A 19,301-nucleotide genomic window follows, 5' to 3' on the forward strand; every position below is an offset into this window, starting at 1 on the left:
CTTATGCATAAATAACATGGTGCACTGTGGTATGTTTTTTAATTTAAAAAATGGCATTGTGATTCATACATAATCTGCATTGGTGCATCGGGTACTTGAGCGCATCGGAAAAGGGTAAAATAAAAAATAAAAAAATTGGTTATAAAATTCATTTTTACCATTTGCAGTGTTATAGACCTCTCAAGAACAGGTGCTAATTTTTCCTCTGTGAAGCGCCCTCCCATCAATGTTTCCCTTACTTTCTATCATTTCGTCCATTGCACACTACATGCCTTTCAAATTTTGTCAAACAGTGGTAAAATTTTATTTTTTCGATTATGTGGAAACCATGCCTCCCTGATGACCAAATGTCGATGTAATGTCTATGTTTCTCACCAACTTACTTTTTTAGTAGAGTAGAATTGAAAATTAAGTAAGAAAATTCATTGTATTTTAATTTTTGTTTTTCTTTTTTGTGTGGTGAGTTTGAGAGGTTCGGCTTGCACCATTCATGGTGCATTCTGTAAATTTACTGGGTGGACCATAAATTGGTGCGTAAAAATTAACGCACCATAATTTTTTTAATATTATGTAGTATGTTTGGTCAATGGTAATGCACCGAGCTGTGAAGTTGAATGACGCACTGATTTCAAAGTTTTAATTTTCTAGGTGGTGCGTGAGGTAATGGATCAGAAGCACCTCTAACCAATATGTAAGATCAATGAACGAGGAAGTTATTTTCGAGGATAGATCACCGTAAAAATTATTATTTTTTCTACCAGTGCATCTACTAAAAGCAACTTCCCGGTGCGTTTATTTTTACCAAATGCACCACATAATATTAAAAAAATATAGATCAGTGCGTTCGTTAACCTAAATGTTTCAGTGTGGTGCGTCAACATAAAATTAATTTATGGGTGTGAAATTTTATGTCGACACACTACATTGAAAAATAAAAATAATTAATGTTATATATGTATGCGCATCGAAAGAGGTGCAGCAAGTCGATGTAATTAGTTGTCAATCCCAAAAATTTAATCTAATTTTAGTAATTCACTTTTAAATTTCTTATAATAATAATAGAATTTTGATCTTCTTACTTGGATGTTATGATATCTTTATAGCACATTAACTTTCTCTTATTTTATTTTTTTCATTGAAATCGAGTTTATATCTAAATTTAGTTATAATTGTTCTTTTGATTTATTTATATTGTCAATATAAACCTTTTCATCTATCCTCCAATGGTTAACTTAAACCATCATATTAATCCAAGATCTTTTAATAATTGTGTCAGTTAATAATATTTAAAGCAATAGTGGAAGCTTTTCTCTCCTCATGTTGATTAGATAGTGTTTATATATAAGTACCTAAAAGATGAGCAAGGAGTGATGATGGGGTGATGGAAACGATTTGAATGGAGGTTTAAATTATGGTTTCAGGGTAGCTTCATAATCACCAATGGACTGACAAGCATACATTCCACTTAATCAATGGTCAGAGTATTGACACGGGTGTAGCCTTTGTTTTATATGGATTCTGACTATATGCATGGCCGCCTCACATGACTGACATTGTTCATTTCTCCTAAGAGCTTATTATTTGGGGTTTTATATTGTGCATCATGGATTATTCTGGGTTCTTGGGTTTAAATCTATTGGTATCTTCTCATTTTGAAGGTGTAGTGCGGTCCTCATGGTTTATGTGGAGGAAGTGGATTACAACATGGTGAGCTCCAATAGGGGCTCCATTGCTGTCTCAAATGGTGTAGTGGCTACTAACAGTGGTCTCGTCACAGAGTCTTGTGGGTTTGTGGATGTGGGTTCGAACTCAGTTGAAGGTTTATCATGGGACCCTAGCCACATGGTTTTGTGGGGTATCTAGTATTCTTCCACTTGTTCGTTTATCACACTATTGTCAAAAAGTGTTCGGTTCTTCCCTTCCTTGATAGAGTTTCCCCTTCAGGCGTTGGTAGGGGTTTTACTCATTCATTTCCTAGTTTTTCAAATGATGGGTATACTGACCTTGCCATGATGCTTATTAGGGGTATAATGGTGGTGGTTTTTATTTTCCTGGATCAAGCAGTGGTTACTCAACCTTCTTGTTTCCTCCACAGTTGAAAAATTCAAGCTATCTTGAGGGTTTCTTCCTAGGGGCATCTTTTAGCCCTGTGGATTGTCACATCAAGTTGGGAAGTGCCTAAAATCTTTTTAGCGAGGGATATCCTACCGAGGAAACTATTGTTGGTTTGGGGCTAGAAGTATTAGCGCATTGGGTTTATGTCAATGATATTCAGGAGGAAGGGGTCAGTTTCATGTCTTCCTACCAAAATTGAAAAGAAATCTTAATCCCTAAAAGGTCATCTCAATACAGTTCCTTATAGTCTTTATTTGGGGGGATGATGTTGAAATGGAAAATGTGGTATAATTGGAAGAGAAATCACTAATGTTCATGCTCGAGGGTAGAAATTTACATTGGTCACCATCCTAGAGTGGCATGACAAGTACATAATACCAATGGTTTTTGTTGTTCCTGATGTTTTTCTTTTGTCCATGGGTTGGATTCAACTTCCTTTTAAGAAAAAGGAAGATGTGGGTTGAGTTGTGGAGGAGGTTTAGTCCATATACTCCACTCTAATTATCTTCAAATTATGAATTCCTACCTTTGATGCATGCAAGGAGTGGATGGATGAAATCCCAATGTGTGTGTGATTTCTAGGCCTCCCCTCAATTATGTGTTATTATGAAAGTTTTACAAATTTGGGAAACATATTGGGGTGTTTCTTGGATGTTGATTATTCCTTCCTATAGAATTAGGATATGTTTGTTGCTATGGATTTGGCTTGCTTAGATTTATGTAGAAAATTGCATGCCACTATGAATATAAGACAAGGGGGAATTCATATTTAGGATATTAAAGCCTTCCCTTTCACTACACGAGGTGTTACTAGCTTGGACACTTGGTGAAAATTGTAATCTCTCTTTCAAGGGTTTTTCAAATGAGGTGAATACAACAAAGAAATGGTAGATAGAAGGGGAGGATTTAGGTGCATCCAGTGGGGAACCCTCAATGGATAGTGGATGGGTGTAGGACCCAATGACTAGTGTTTCAGCCATCTTGAGCTCAAATATTTTGTCCAATTTTTGTCCATTATTTATGGCTTCTATATCAATGATAGTGACAAGGGTTGAACTATCTCATGCATTTTCTTTGGATCTTAGTAATTCAGTCCCTCCTCTGTAAAATTTACATATTGGTTCTTATTTTACTTCAACTAATATTAGTCCTCCTTTGTTCTCGGATTCGATGTTTATGCCAATTTCTATACTTGCTATTTTTCCTCCTTTACAAAAAACTCAATGTTCTATGCCTTATAGATCATCAAGTTACTCTTCTTGGGAAGCCTATGTGATCTTAGGTTACTCTTGGGAGTTGGGTGAGGGAGATATTCTACACAATTTTTGATCTCGTCTTGTGATTTTGAGACCTAGGGGTTAACCTGGTGGTCTGGGTTTGATTCCAATGAAGGAATCTTCTCGTAAAAGGGACAGGGAGGAAATCAAACATATCTATGGCCATGGAAAAGGATAATTTGGAATTAGCTTTGGGTCATCAAACTTCTATGGATGGGGCACTTAGAGCAATGAAATCCCTTCAGGGACTTATGTGGTACTCCTAAGATATGGATAAGGTTTTCACATTTATCGAGTTGTATGGGCCACATGATGATCATGTTTCTTTATGGACTTTGTTGTATGAGAAGTCCCTTTTGAGATATGCAAATCTAATCTTGGGTGGTGACCTAAATTTCTTTTTGGGTGATGCAGAGTCTTGGGGTTCTAGGGTGAGGATGGATTCCTTGACTAATTTATTTACCATAAAATATCAATCCGTCATCTGATTGATGCCTCCGCTATTCAATTGAACCCCACCTAGAATAATAAAAGAGTGGTGGAGGATCATGTTTCCAAGGTTCATGATTGGGTTTTGGTGGTAAAATCAATTCATTAGTCCTTTTTACTTATTCGGCTATGGGTTGGTTTAGGTGGGATTTTTTATCATTGCTTGATCTATAAAGAGATCCTAGGAATGATTCGTAAACCTACTATATTTTTTAAAATGAATGCTCATTGCCTAAAATATGAGGCATTTACTATGTTGGTTAAGAAAAAATGGATACCTTATGATGGCAGGTTAGGTGTTTTTGCTATAGGGAAATTTGCTGATAATGTTCAACATTTTTGAAGATTCTTCGGTGAAAATCACATAGAGAAATTTTTGTCGACACGTTTCGAACCAACCAGTGTGGTTCATCGTTAGGAAAACTTGTCCTGACGATGAACCACACTGGTTGGTTCGAAACGTGTCGACAAAAATTTCTCTATGTGATTTTCGCCGAAGAATCTTCAAAAATTTGTTATGGATCACAAAAGCCTTAATTCAATAATGTTAAACATATTAAATCTATGGTAAAATACTGGGAATTTACTTTTCACAAGAGGGAGGAGGTGGATCTATTCGAGGTTGAACAAAATATTGAGGCATTCTCTATGCTGGGGTTACAGGGCATGCAATCTTAGGAGTCACATGAGATATATCACAAATTCTTCGAGAGGAGAAAGGATATCTTTGTGTAGAAGGAAGATACTTAGAGGCTTAAAAGTAGATCCACTTGGCTAGACAGTGGCAGTGAAGACACCAAATTTTTCCATCCCTATAACAAAGGTAGGAAACTATAAAATAAAATATGGGGGATGAAGGATGGGGAGGGGTGTGCAATATCAAACTTTGATGAGATTTCCAATATGTGTGTCAATCATTTGAGGAGTCTTTTTTAGGAGCCTTGGGGTGTAAATATTGTTGAGATTATTACGGTGGTGCAATTCTTCCCGTGCTTTATGGGTGAAGATGAGAAATAGGAACCACTAATGGATGTTTCAAAAAAGATAAGAGCCCTCGCTGGGATGGTTGACCTACATAATTTTTCACTACTTTTAAAGAGTTTATTGTATCAAATCTGCTCTAGGTTGTGAATGAGTCGCATTGAGATGGTCAAATCCTTCCTATTTTTAAGTTTGACTTTCATTGTACTCATCCCAAAGGTTGACAATCCCACCTCCTTATATATATGGGCTTCCACTTAAATTCGAACTGTTACCTAAAAGATGATTGCCACTGGCTATTGGCCAAGCTAGAAAAAAGGCTCACTTGTTGGTACTTTCAATGGTTATCTCCGACAGCCAGATTGGTGTTGGTTAAATCTGTACTCGAAGTAATACCAATTTATTAGATGTCTTTTCCATGGATTCTTGAGGGTATCCTAGAGAGAGTGTGGAGGTTTTGTTTCAAAGTTCTTTGGGAAGGATTAAAGTATCAATTTTTATTGCTTTAGGTTTGCTGGAGTAGGTTGGAAGTATTGTAACTCCTTGGGGGTTGGGGCCTGAATAAAAAAATTCTTCTCTCAAAATCTCTTGCTACTAAGAGTGCATGGTGGCTTCCATAAAAAACCATGGGTTGAGAATATCATGGGAAAAAACCATAGACTAGAGAATTTTATGTTTTTATTTTATTTTGTTTTATTTTAAGTGTTAAATATTACAAATCTCCCCCATACTAAACTAGAGAGCACCTTTAAGCTCCAAAAAAAGATATATTAATCACTAACCAATTGATATAAAAACCCATATTAATCAAAAACTTAAATATCTATAGCTAGGTGCTCTCAAACTTATTATGGTAGAAATGTTACTTAACATTTAACATTTTAATTAAGTCAAATTACATAAAAATAAATAAATAAATAAAATTAAAATTAAATAAAAAGATTAATGTAATGTAAACATTTTAAATAGAGCATAATAAAATAAAATGAAATAAAAACAAAAATAACCTTATAAAAATAAAATAAAAATCACCCATAGTATTGAGAACCTATGATATTGATCTATGGTATTCATGTAGAATATATACATTTATTGATTATTACTTTTATGATTATATTGTATAAATTAGAACAATAGTAAATTTTTATATCTATATTTTAGTTAACAATAATTGTATTTATATTTTTATTAATACAATTCTTTTATGTATATATATTTATAGCTATTTAATTTTAATATTATATAATTAGCCATGATTGTTTTTAACATTTATATCCTAATAATTAGTTTTCAAATTTATTTTAAAAAATATCAAATAAAATTAATAGTTTTTTTACATGAGATGTATATAATTATAGCATGTTAGTTTTCGTGTCACATGTATGGTTTTTGGATACTGAATTAATAATTAATAATATGTTTAATTTATATTTTTTTAATGGTTTTTGGATATTAAATTAATAATTAATCATGATAATTTATTGAATATGTTTAAATTATATTTTTTAATTAAAATAATTTGTCTAATAAGTAAGATATGAAATTATTCATTAAAATATTTAATTTTTTATCATTATTGGTAATTAAGTCAACATTATAAAGAATTTAATTAGTTTTTAATTTTTAATATTGCTAGGTATATAATACAAATATCTAATTAGTTTAGTTATCATTAAGTAATTCTATTATATATATTATACATTTTTATAAATAAAATGTTTAAAATCTTTTGTAACTTTAAAATTTCAAATTAATTATAATTATTTTGTTTTACTTATAGTTATTTTTCGTATTAAAACAAGTGTTGTAGGGAGTTTAGCCTTTGCCACTTAGGTAGATGTTATGTATTTGGAGAAATTGAAAATTGATATATGAAGTAGAAAAGTTAATTGCCTATCAATAAATATGAACTTGCATAACTTTTTGGTGGGTAGTGACCACTACTAAGTTGAAACATTTACACTTTTACTCCTACATGTTAAAGTATTGAAAAAAACATAAATAATAACTCTTGATAGGTATATTTATTTATTCATTTTTAATGGAAATACTTGTTTAAATTATGGTGGACCATATATGATGGTAAATAGTTTATTTGCTTGAGTATGAGATATCTTTAAGGATTTTAATTATGAATCTTAGTAATGAAAAATCATTGCACAAATAAATATTGCAACTACATCAAGAAGTTATGGCAAAAAAAGATGGTATAAATATTGCAACTATGTCAAAAAATTATGGCAAAAAAATCTACGTGGAACAAAGGCTATACCTTCAAAATTATGATCCAATCAATTGTTTGAAAAACAAATTTCTTTGTTTTTTTAAAGTTAAACATTATAATTTGAATTGGTCAATGCTAAACTAATAGTGGCCAACAGTCAAATTGATTGCTATAGTCATACCATGAAAAAGGGCTAATAAATTGGTGAATAATTATAAAACTAATTCCTATCAAGTAACACATAAAAAATTACATCTTAAAGAAATCAAATTTAACCTCATTTTAACTCAATATAGACATGGACTTTATATTTTATTCATATTATTGGATAAGATATGATAGTGGTAGAGTAAATTTATTTTGCAATCTTGTGTGTTTTTTAGTATTATAAGATTATTTTCTAGGTTATTAAATACACATAGTATAATAATGAAAGAGTAGATATATTTATAGGTGCTATTTATTTATTTATTTTTTATGTTTTACATGAAATTGATTTAATTAATTAATTAGATCAATTTAATGCAATGAAACTAATTTTTAAAAGAAAATATTTCCAACAATATTAATATTAGCTATATTTTTTTTAGCCACTTAAAATTCATAAATATTACAAGAAAATAACTCATAAATATTACACCCACGAAACTATATTTCATATATTATTATTTTTACATAATATCACATAGTTACATAGTAAGTTAGGCATATAGATCGTTTGACTATATTAGCCATAATCTAGTTAGTTGAGTAAATATCTCAACAACACATTAATTTAGGACACACTTTCACATGGTTAGTTGATGATAAGGAAATTGATCTATTGATTTTAGACTAGATACGGATTTTTATTCTTAATTTTATGTCAATTTCAATATTAATATAAGTTTGTATTTTTATTTCAATTTGAATATCAATGTATGTTTTTTATTATTTTAATTCTATGTCAATTCAATAAATCATAAGAATGAACATAAAAATCAATAGTATATACTGTATATTGAAATGTATATTGTATATATATTGAAATGAATGAATTGAAATGTATATTGTATAAATGTAGAATATAAAAATTAATACATATTACTTTTTATTTCTATTTCAATTTCAATTTAAATATTGTTATTTTGTTGATGTGAGTTATGATGATTTGAATTTTAAATCTCATAATTTACATTATATTTTATAACATAGTAATGATTTTTAATTTAAATATCAATTTATTTCTTAATTTTGTATTTTATTATATATAAAAAAATAAAAAAAATAACCTAAATTAAGAACACAATATTTACTCTACAACTTTTACTCAACTCCTTCCACTATTCCATATAAATTTCTATTATTACAAATTTTTTTAATTGTATATTTATTTCAATTATTATTATTATTATCCTTTTAATTAACAAATTTTATTATAGTTCATACTTACTGGTAAAACAGATTTATCTTTAAGCACATTCTGCTAATAAATTAATATCAAAAACAGTTTGTTGATATAAAACGCAACTATACAGTATACTCCACCAAAAAAATCACTATTAAAACCCCGTACTTCATCACTAAGAATATATCAAATAACTATACAACATACAACAAATAACTATACAACATACAACACCGATAAATCAATTACCAAACTATTGATCTGAGAAATAATACATTCCTGAACAATTTCAGGGATATGACAATAACACAATGCATATTTCTGACATTTAATATTTATAAACATAACTTATAACATTTAAAGATTTTCTAAAGTATACAAAATAACAAAAGAGATGGATATTACTATGGTGATTAATGATCTTGAGAGTGACAAGATTGTTGATATGATCCTGAAAGTGACAAGATTGTTGATATTCTAGTGATGTTTACTAAAACTAGCTTGCTATTTAGTTCTTTTATCATAGTTTTCAAGTTAAAAGCTAAGTTTTTTTTCCAAAATAAACCCATATTGGTTAGCTACAATGTGGCTAATCATAATAATCCTGTAATATTCAAGGTATATAATAATTAGACCCTTATAACTCAAGACTATTACACTCACAACACCATATTTCATATATTATTATCTTTACACAATATCTCGTATTTATACTGTAAGTTGGGCTTTTAGATAGATTAACTATATTAACTACAATCTAGTTAGCTGAGTAAATATCTAAACAACACATTAATTTAGGATACACTCAATGTCACAAATTTGCTCGACATAAGGAAATCAATCTACTGGTTTTAGACTAGATACCAATTCCTATTTTAATTTTCAATATCAATGTAAATTTTTATCTTTATTTCAATTTGAATATCAATGTATGTTTATTTATTTATTAATTCTATGTCAATTTAATAAATGAAAAAATGGAAGTAAAAATCAATCCATAGTATATAATATATATTGAAATGAATATACTGGAATATATATTGTATAAATGTAGAATATAAATATCAACACATATTAATTTCTATTTAAATTTTATTTTATTTTAGAGAATTTTTTTTTGTTGGGAGGAGCCACCACCAAGGTTTAAACTTTAAATTTCATAATTTACATCATATTTCATAATAAAGTAATCATTAATTAAACTACAGATAAGAAATTTTAATTTAAATATCAATTTATTTCTTAATTTTATTTTTTATTCAATATTAAAGAAATTAAGGAAATGATTACCTGACTATCCATTAGAACTTGTTTATATGGAGTTTTTCATCATTTTCAAAAAAAAAAAGAGCAGGGCTCTGGGACTTGAGCTAGGACTTGAGCTCAACTATTTCCACTATTCCATATAATTTTTTACTTTTACAATAATTTTTTTAATTTATAGGTTTATTATTATTATTATGTTACATACGTATTTACTTATTGGTACACCAGATTTATCTGTAAATACATTAGGTTAATAAATTAATATGAGAAACAATATGTAAATATAAAACGCAACTATACAGCATACTCTACCCAAAAAAAATCAGTATTAAAAACCCCCGACTTCTAAACTAATAATATATAAAATAACTATAAAACATGCAACACCGATAATTCAATACCAAAACCCCATATTATCAAACTATTAATTTGAGAAATAAATACATTCCTGAACCATTTCAGGAATATGGCAATACCACAACGCATATCTCTGACATTTAATCTTTATAAACATAACATATAGTTAACGACAAATAGAATAATACTTCAATACATTTCATTTATTTTTATTGACTTAATCTTTGAAAAATGGCACACTCGATTATTGCAGATACAAATACATTGTATATAAGTGTGACTTATTATGGCTGTACCTCTTCATTATGAATTATGAATTAATAAATCTACAATTGTGACGAATTTCCCCACTTGTCCCAGTGAGGGGTCGATTGTTTCCCATTTTGACCATGGATACTTTGAAGCTGTTGAAGAACGCCTCTTGGTTCCTCATATAAAATTCCACCAACTTCCTAGTACTTCCTCCATTGGAATAGAGTAGCTGGTCTGAATCCAGTAGGCCCTGGCCAGAAGGTAGATTCTCATAATACTGTTTGTCAAAAGTAACCAGAGTCTTCAAATCTAGATCTGTCACAGTGTTGTTATCAAAGCAAAGTTGTTGGAGCGACGTTAAGAACTCTGTTTCAAGAGTGGGATATCGACCTGGCTTGAGCCCCATGAACCTAGAGTTGAATGTTGCACAACGTGCCTTTCCTATTGTATGAGCACCTGCAAAACATATCGATCACTTAGTATCTAAAACTTTCCATTCCAGGTGCTTGAAAAAATTATCAGTTTTCTTGGTTCCTAGTGACAAAATCCTGAATAATAATAACCCTTTTACAAAATTTAACATTACACTGAAACTTTGTAAATCACAGAATGTTGGATTAGAATGTTGAAATTATAATTTCAACTACAGTGAACAGAACAGAAGCAGCTACTTTATTCATTTGTCGTGATCGGGTCCCCCACATTTTCTCCCGATCTTTTATGTCACCGCCATTACCATCTTTTCACTCTTTAATTATTTTTGAGTTCCCGAAGGATGAAGATCAGATACATCACTACATCATTACTTCTCAACAACCATATTAATGAGCAGAACGACTGAAAGAGAAAAGAACCAGCCTCGAGCCGACGCAGCATTTATCAGTCTTGGGTTTCAGCACAACCGACTCAAGAAATACAGCAAAAGATCAAATCTGTTAATTATGAACAACAGAAACTTTATCAGCAAGTTAAGGTGGTGAAGACCCTTTCCTGCACTATAAAATGCAGACACAGCAGTGTAGAAATAGATAGAGAAAATAGATAGAAAGTCCTTTTGTAACACACAGCAGTGTAGAACAAGAGAGTTTTTTTTTTTGGATTGCACAGCAGTGCTGAAATTTTCTGATATAGTTGTTTTGCGGAACTGAAACGTTCGTGTTGTAATCTGTTATGAAGATCCCTCTATGTGAGGAAGACTTAGTTTTATCTATTGGTTTATTTTCATAAATAGAAGTTTCTTTCTGTGCGTTGCTGTTACACCAAAAGTTATTTTGTCAAAAATTTCCTGTTGCTGTTACACCGTAAGTCGAAAAATACTTGACGTCAAAAATCACGTTGCTGCAACACCACGAACAGCGTTGCTGCAACACCACGAACACCAACTGAAAAAAAACTGTGTTGTTGCAACACCGTTTCCAGAGAACGAATTTTTCTGTTTTTCTGAGTTAAAAGCAGAGTATTTTTTTGCGTCAAAGACAAAGTATTATTTTGATCAGTTTTTGATCCTGAGGCAAAGTAGAGTATTATTTTATGCTCTGTTCTTGTGTTTTTAAATTATCAGAAAACAGAGTATTGCTCTCTGTTCATATTTTTGCTGTTTCGGAATTTATCAGAAAATTCTAAACAGTGGAAACAGAGGATTTTTCCACTGTATTTTGTTTGGAATAACCAGAAATTCCCGACATGGTATCAGAGCTTGTCCATGCTCTTTGAAGACATCAAAGAAGCTGAAAGAAGATTTGTTGCTGCAGCAAATTATACAGCAGAGCGAAAACGCTGTTAAGGTATTTTTCAGATTAGTTTTTTGTGTAGCTGCTGAAGACAATTAAGTGATTTTTTTACAGTCAAGTATTGCAAGAATGGCCAGCACCAGCGTGGGTATGTTTAATACCCAGCTCCCACAGTTCAATGGGAAAAATTATGACTACTGGGCAATAACCATGAGAGCCGTGTTTGCCTCACATGATTTATGGGAACTTGTTGAATATGGATTTGAAGAGCCAGCAAATGAAGAAGAGTTTATTGGATTAACTCAGGCAGAGAAAGAGCTGTTGAAGAGCAATAAGAAGAAGGACTCAAAAGCCCTTGTATTCTTATATCAAGCAGTGCATGAGAGTGTGTTTTTGAGGATAGCAGCAGCCAATACATCCAGAGAAGCATGGAAAACTCTCAAGACAGCCTATCAAGGCATGGAGAAAGTGAAGACAGCAAAACTACAGTTGCTGAGGAAAGATTTTGAGAACCTGCGTATGAAGGAGTCAGACAATATTGACTCATTCTTCACACAAGCAATTGGTCTGGTCACACAGATAAGGTCTCATGGAGAAACTCTTGAAGAAAGGAGGATTGTGGAGAAACTATTGAGGTGCCTACCCTCAAAGTTTGATGTGATTGTCACCACCATAGAAGAGACAAAGGATCTCTCAAATTTTTCAATTGATGAACTTCATGCATCACTGATAACACATGAGCAGAGGTTGAGTAGAAATGAAAACTCATCTCTAGAGCAAGCCTTCAAGACCCAGATGTCATTTGGAAGAGGAAGAGGTCAAGGCAGAGGAAACAAGAGAGGAAGAGGCAGAACCCAATACAGAGGCAGAAGAAACAGTCCAGCAAACGTTCAAGGAAGAGGCAGCAATCCAAATCAAAACCAAGGCCATGGCAGCAGCCAGAAAAGTGGACAACATCTTGCTCAAGGACAAAGGTATGAAAAATCCAATGTCCAATGTTATTATTGTAAAAAATATGGGCACTATGCAAATGAATGTAAGAAAAAGCAGCATGATATGAGTAATAGATCTAGTGCAAATATCACTAGAGAAAATATCAGTCAAGATAATGTGTTGTTAGTTTGTAATATGGCTGAAACAAACAGTGAAGATATATGGTTTCTAGATTCTGGTTGCAGCAACCATATGACATGAAACATAGCCCTGTTTTCTGCTTTAGATCAGAGTGTGCAGTCACAAGTCACACTTGGGACTGATAGTAAAATTTCTGTTATGGGAAAAGGAGAAGTTAAAATATTTACAAAGAAAGGTGAAAAGAAAACCATAGCAGATGTCTATTATGTTCCTGGAATGAAGTGTAATCTCTTGAGTATTGGACAGCTTGTTCAGAAGGGTTACAATGTTTTCTTTGAGAATGATGTATGCACCATCATGGACAGATTACCCAGCAAACATTGTATTGCTGAAGTGAAGATGACAAGGAACAGTATGTTCCCTCTCAGAATAAGAGCAGATTTGAAAAATAAATAAGTAATTGCAGCAGTGACACAAGAGGCTCTCCAAAGCGTACCAAAGGATGAAAATTGGTTGTGGCATTTGAGATTTGGACATCTCAACTTTGGAGGTCTTAATTTGTTGAGTAGAAAAGGAATGGTAAGAGGATTACCATTGATAGAAAAGCCAGATAGCCTTTGTGAAGGTTGTATATTGGGGAAGCAACACAGAGAAAGGTTTCCAACTGGGAAAAGCATAAGGGCAAAAGCACCTTTAGAAATTATCCACTCAGATTTATGTGGACCAATGAAAGCTCCATCACTTGCAGGCAACGAATATTTTCTAACATTTATTGATGACTTTACCAGAAAGACTTGGGTTTATTTTCTGAAGAATAAGAGTGAAGTGTTTGAAAAATTCCAAAATTTCAAAGCACTTGTAGAAAATCAAAGTGGGCTGTGTATCAAGGTTTTGAGAACTGACAGAGGAGGTGAGTATATCTCCAAAGAATTTTTGCATTTTTGTAGAGAAAATGGAATTCATAAGCAATTTACAGCAAGGTACACCCCGCAACAAAATGGAGTTGCTGAAAGAAAAAACATAACAATCATGGATATGGCGAGGAGCATGTTGAAGGCAAAGCATTTGCCAAATGATTATTGGGCTGAAGCTGTACACTGTGCAGTATATATTTTGAATAGATGTCCTACAAAAGCAGTAATGAACAAAGTGCCAGAAGAAGCATGGAGTAGGAGAAAGCAAGGAGTCACCCACATGAAAGTTTTTGGTTGTGTGGCTTATGCACACATTCCAGATCAGCTAAGGAAGAAATTGGACAGCAAAGGGGAGAAATGTATTTTCATTGGATACAGTGAAGAATCCAAAGCTTACAGGTTATATATCCCATCCACCAAGAAGTTTTTTGTGAGCAGAGATGTTCAATTTATTGAAGAGGAAGCTTGGGATTGAAGCATAGAGAAAACAGTTAATGTTAAAAACTGTTTGTCTCATGATGATGATGATGAGGAGTTGGCTGAAACACATCCCCAAACAGCAGTGCCAACAACAGAACAGCAAAAGACACCCTTGAGGAGAAATGAGAGTGCTTCTCCAAGCACACCACAAGGAGGAAATTCAAGTGCATCTACAAGCACTTGCACACCGAATGAAAGAGGTAAGAAATTCAGAAATTTAAGTGATATTTATGATGAAGGAATGAATTCTTTATTTGCTTTCTATTGTCATGTTGATGATCCTGTTCATTTCGAAGATGCAATTAAGGATAAGAAATGGATAGAAGCTATGGATGAGGAGATGAATGCCATAGAAAGAAATAAGACATGGGATTTAGTTGAGCTACCAAAAGGTAAAGAAGTCATTGGAGTTAAATGGGTCTACAAGACCAAGAGTAATGTTGAAGGCAAGATAGAAAGGCATAAGGCAAGACTTGTTGTCAAGGGATATAAGCAGCAATATGGGAGAGATTATGAGGAGACTTTCACACCAGTTGCAAGAATGGAAATAGTAAGAGCAGTGCTGTCCATAGCAGCACAAAACAAATGGAAAGTTTACCAAATGGACGTGAAGTCAACATTCTTGAATGGAGTATTAATGGAAGAGGTTTACATCGAGCAACCTCTAGGCTATGAGAAGAAAGGCCAAGAGCACAAAGTCTGCAGATTGAAGAAAGCTCTTTATGGGCTAAAGCAAGCACCAAGAGCGTGGTATAGTAGGATAGATTCCTATCTACTGGAGAACGGATTTGAGAAGTGTGAGGGAGAACCCACTGTTTACATCAAAGAAAAAGACTGTAAAATTTTAATTGTCGTGTTATATGTTGATGATGTGATTTTTACAGGTAATGATGACTACCTCATTGAAAATTTCAAATCAGTCATGAAAGAAGAATTTGAGATGACTGACATGGGTTTCCTGAGATACTTCTTAGGAATAGAAGTAGATCAAAATAAAAATGGAATTTTTATTTCACAGGCAAAATATGTAAATGAAGTGTTGAGCAGATTTAACATGCAGGACATCAAGGCAACAATCACTCCCACAGTGATGGGATTAAAACTCAGCAAAGAGGACAGCAGCAAAGATTTTGACCCTAGTGTGTACAAGAGCATAGTTGGCAGCCTCATGTATTTGACTGCAACTAGGCCAGACATAATGTACGCTGTTAGTTTAATTTCCAGATTCATGGAGAAGCCAAAAGAAACACATTGGCAGGCAACAAAGAGAATTCTGAGGTATGTTAAAGGTACAAAAAGGTTTGGCATATTTTATACTGTTTCAGAATGTTCAGATTTAGTTGGATACACAGATAGTGATTGGGTTGGAAGTGTAGATGACCGGAAAAGCACATCTGGTTACATTTTTCACATAGGTTCAGGAGCCATTTCATGGGCTTCCAAGAAACAGCCAATTGTGGCATTGTCTACAGCAGAAGCAGAGTATGTGGCAGCTACAGCAGCAACATGTCAAGCGGTTTGGATGAGGAGAATGTTGAGAAGTCTATGCCAGGAGCAGGCAACAGCAACAGTTATTTTTTGTGACAATTGCTCAGCTATTGCATTATCCAAGAACTATGTATTCCACAAGAGAACAAAACACATAGACACAAAGTTTCACTACATTAAAGAATTGGTGAACAATGGAGAAATCATTTTACAACATTGCAGGACTCAGGAACAGGTTGCAGATATTCTGACAAAGCCATTGGATCAGAAAGTTTTGAGTTTTTAAGGAAACTTCTGGGTATGACTGATAACCCAGCAGTTGAAATTAAAGGGGAGTGTTGAAATTATAATTTCAACTGCAGCGAATAGAACAACAGCAGCTACTTTATTCATTTGTCGTGATCCGGCACCCCACATTTTCTCCCGATCTTTTATGTCACCGCCATTACCATCTTTTCACTCTTTAATTATTTTTGAGTTCCCGAAGGATGAAGATCAGATACATCACTACATCATTACTTCTCAACAACCATATTAATGAGCAGAACGGCTGAAAGAGAAAAGAACCAGCCTCGAACCGACGCAGCATTTATCAGTCTTGGGTTTCAGCACAACCGACTCAAGAAATACAGCAAAAGATCAAATCTGTTAATTATGAACAGCAGAAACTTTATCAGCAAGTTAAGGCGGTGAAGACCCTTTCCTGCACTATAAAATGCAGACACAGCAGTGTAGAAATAGACAGAGAAAATAGATAGAAAGTCCTTTTGTAACACACAGCAGTGTAGAACAAGAGAGTTTTTTTTTTATTGCACAACAGTGCTGAAATTTTCTGATATAGTTGTTTTGCGGAACTGAAACATTCCTGTTGTAATCTGTTATGAAGATCCCTCTATGTGAGGAAGACTTAGTTTTATCTGTTGGTTTATTTTCATAAATAGAAGTTTCTTTCTGTGCGTTGCTGTTACACCAAAAGTTATTTTGTCAAAAATTTCCTGTTGCTGTTACACCGTAAGTCGAAAAATACTTGACGTCAAAAATCACGTTGCTGCAACACCACGAACAGCATTGCTGCAAAACCACGAACAGCAACTGAAAAAAAACTGTGTTGCTGCAACACCGTTTCCAGAGAACGAATTTTTCTGTTTTTCTGAGTTAAAAACAGAGTATTTTTCTGCGTCAAAGGCAAAGTATTATTTTGATCAGTTTTTGATCCTGAGGCAAAGTAGAGTATTATTTTATGCTCTGTTCTTGTGTTTTTAAATTATCAGAAAACAAAGTATTGCTCTCTATTCATATTTTTGCTGTTTCGGAATTTATCAGAAAATTCTAAACAGTGGAAACAGAGGATTTTTCCACTGTATTTTGTTTGGAATAACCAGAAATTCCCGACATAGAAGTTGATCATTTTACTGTTTCATGTCAATCCCACACACCCTACACACATGTATATTTCTTGATCCTTTGCACAGTTCATGTCTTTAAGCATGGTTATTAAACGTTTACCCTTCACACTTTTTCATCCTCTGTGTGGCTAAAATAGATAATGTGTTCAGATGAATCTTATAAAGATAAATGGATATATAGATGGGACAACCTGAGAGAGTAACCAGATCATTTTCTGTGAGGCCTACATCCTTAAACTTGGAGATGAGTGTTGAAATATTCGATGTTGGGGGCGGAAGGCTGTTAGCTACTGCTGCTTTGCTTGCTGTTAAGCTATCTCTCCTCCCCAGCGGCACCTCCCAATATGGTCCTCGTGTCTGATCATAACAAAAGGAAAATTCTCATCTTTTAACTCCAGAATCTCATTTTAACTCTATAATCTTCATAAATATCTGAACAGATAAATGCCCATTTATGAAATTTGAACTTCAGCAATAAAGCAGTAAAATTTTACCAACACCACAGAATCCCGTGCTGCCATTGCAAGAATATCAGCACATGAAACTTTTCCAGGGCATGCAGATTCAAGCTCTTCTTTGATGTAATCTATGACTTCGAAACCACGGGAAGAGTTGAGGTTGGGACCTGCTGCCTTCTCTCCCTCAAATGTAGCAATGTCATCCAGCAGCACTGAACCATCACATCCCTACACATAACTTTCGTTTCTCTATAAAATATTCATTATAATTTAATCAAATATTTCTGTAACATTAATCCTCTTTATAGTGATAATCTCTACTGGTACGAATGTGCCATCCATCTTTATAGTGAACGCTTAGCCGTGATTGATATGTCATTTACAAATAATCTGCAAATGCCTATAATTTTTGTGCTAATTTCATTGTAACTATTCTACACAGTGTCATCTATTCTGGTCAGGATCCGGAAACACCAAAAACACTCTGGCGGGGATCCCACGGGTCACGGGGACTAATTTAGGGGAACTTATTTAACTCGACTTGTTATTTTTTTTGGGTATTAAATAGATTATATTCCCACATAAATACCATGAACAAAATTATAAATTTTCATAAACAATTCTACAATTTCCAGTACAATAATACTAAAATTCCACAGATAGATAGAGTTACTTACATTAACAAAGCAGTCATGAAAATGCAGACGAAGAAGAGAGCCAGCCATGCGTGCCTCCTGAGCCACGGCCCTTTGAACTCCGGTGAAAACAATGGCTTCAGCCTGTGGACAAGTCCACAGATAGTAATGAGGTCTTAATGATCCAGGAGGGCGTGCTCCGGAGGTTACCCTGCATGCAGACATCAACGCTAAAAGAAAGCAAAATCTGAGAAGAGCAGCCATGATAGAGCCCCTTTCAATGAGTAGAGAACACAGCGAAATACTAGATCTGTCTGATATTCTCGAGTTGGGTATACAGCAATGAATATTTTTGAGTTGTCTTTATATCTGATTTATAGTAAGAAATCTATAAACTTGGTCGTATAGATCGGTTTGGCTCTGGGGTTCAATAGGGTAAGAGCTAGTAAATACAAGGACGCTTTCTTCACACGGATTCCCTCAGCATGCACAAAACTAAGTTGTTCAAGCTCTTAATTTGACATTCGACTTTGTCCAATTATAGATTCGTTCATGTGTTCCGGACCCATTCAATTGTCCTTCACACTCCAGGGGGGATTATAAAGGACCCATTCAATTGTCCGTGTTCTAGATAACCCATCAAAGTTTATTTTTTCCTTTTTAATAATTGTCAGATAAAGGTGAGATTGTAACTGAAATTTTGTCTATAATTTTACAGTTGTTATTCTAATTTTATAGTTTTACCATTGTTATTCTAAATTATAGATA

At 33.3% G+C, this 19,301-nt stretch overlaps 1 protein-coding gene across 1 annotated transcript; it reads right to left on the reverse strand.

The window, feature by feature from the left end:
- Positions 1-10,406: 10,406 nt before the first annotated feature.
- On the reverse strand, positions 10,407-18,814 carry LOC149243987 (peroxidase A2-like). Its single transcript, XM_089367899.1, has 4 exons — positions 18,576-18,814; positions 17,935-18,126; positions 17,632-17,797; positions 10,407-10,804 (listed from the first exon to the last, which is right to left on the reverse strand). The coding sequence occupies exons 1-4, from the start codon at positions 18,795-18,797 to the stop codon at positions 10,407-10,409; spliced, it is 978 nt and encodes a 325-aa protein (XP_089224025.1). The 5' UTR covers positions 18,798-18,814.
- Positions 18,815-19,301: the final 487 nt, after the last annotated feature.

Source organism: Pinus tabuliformis, chromosome 8 (assembly GCF_031772625.1).
Source record: "Pinus tabuliformis cultivar Carrire ecotype Pingquan chromosome 8, CPIR1, whole genome shotgun sequence".
In the NCBI taxonomy this organism is placed as follows: domain Eukaryota; kingdom Viridiplantae; phylum Streptophyta; class Pinopsida; order Pinales; family Pinaceae; genus Pinus; species Pinus tabuliformis.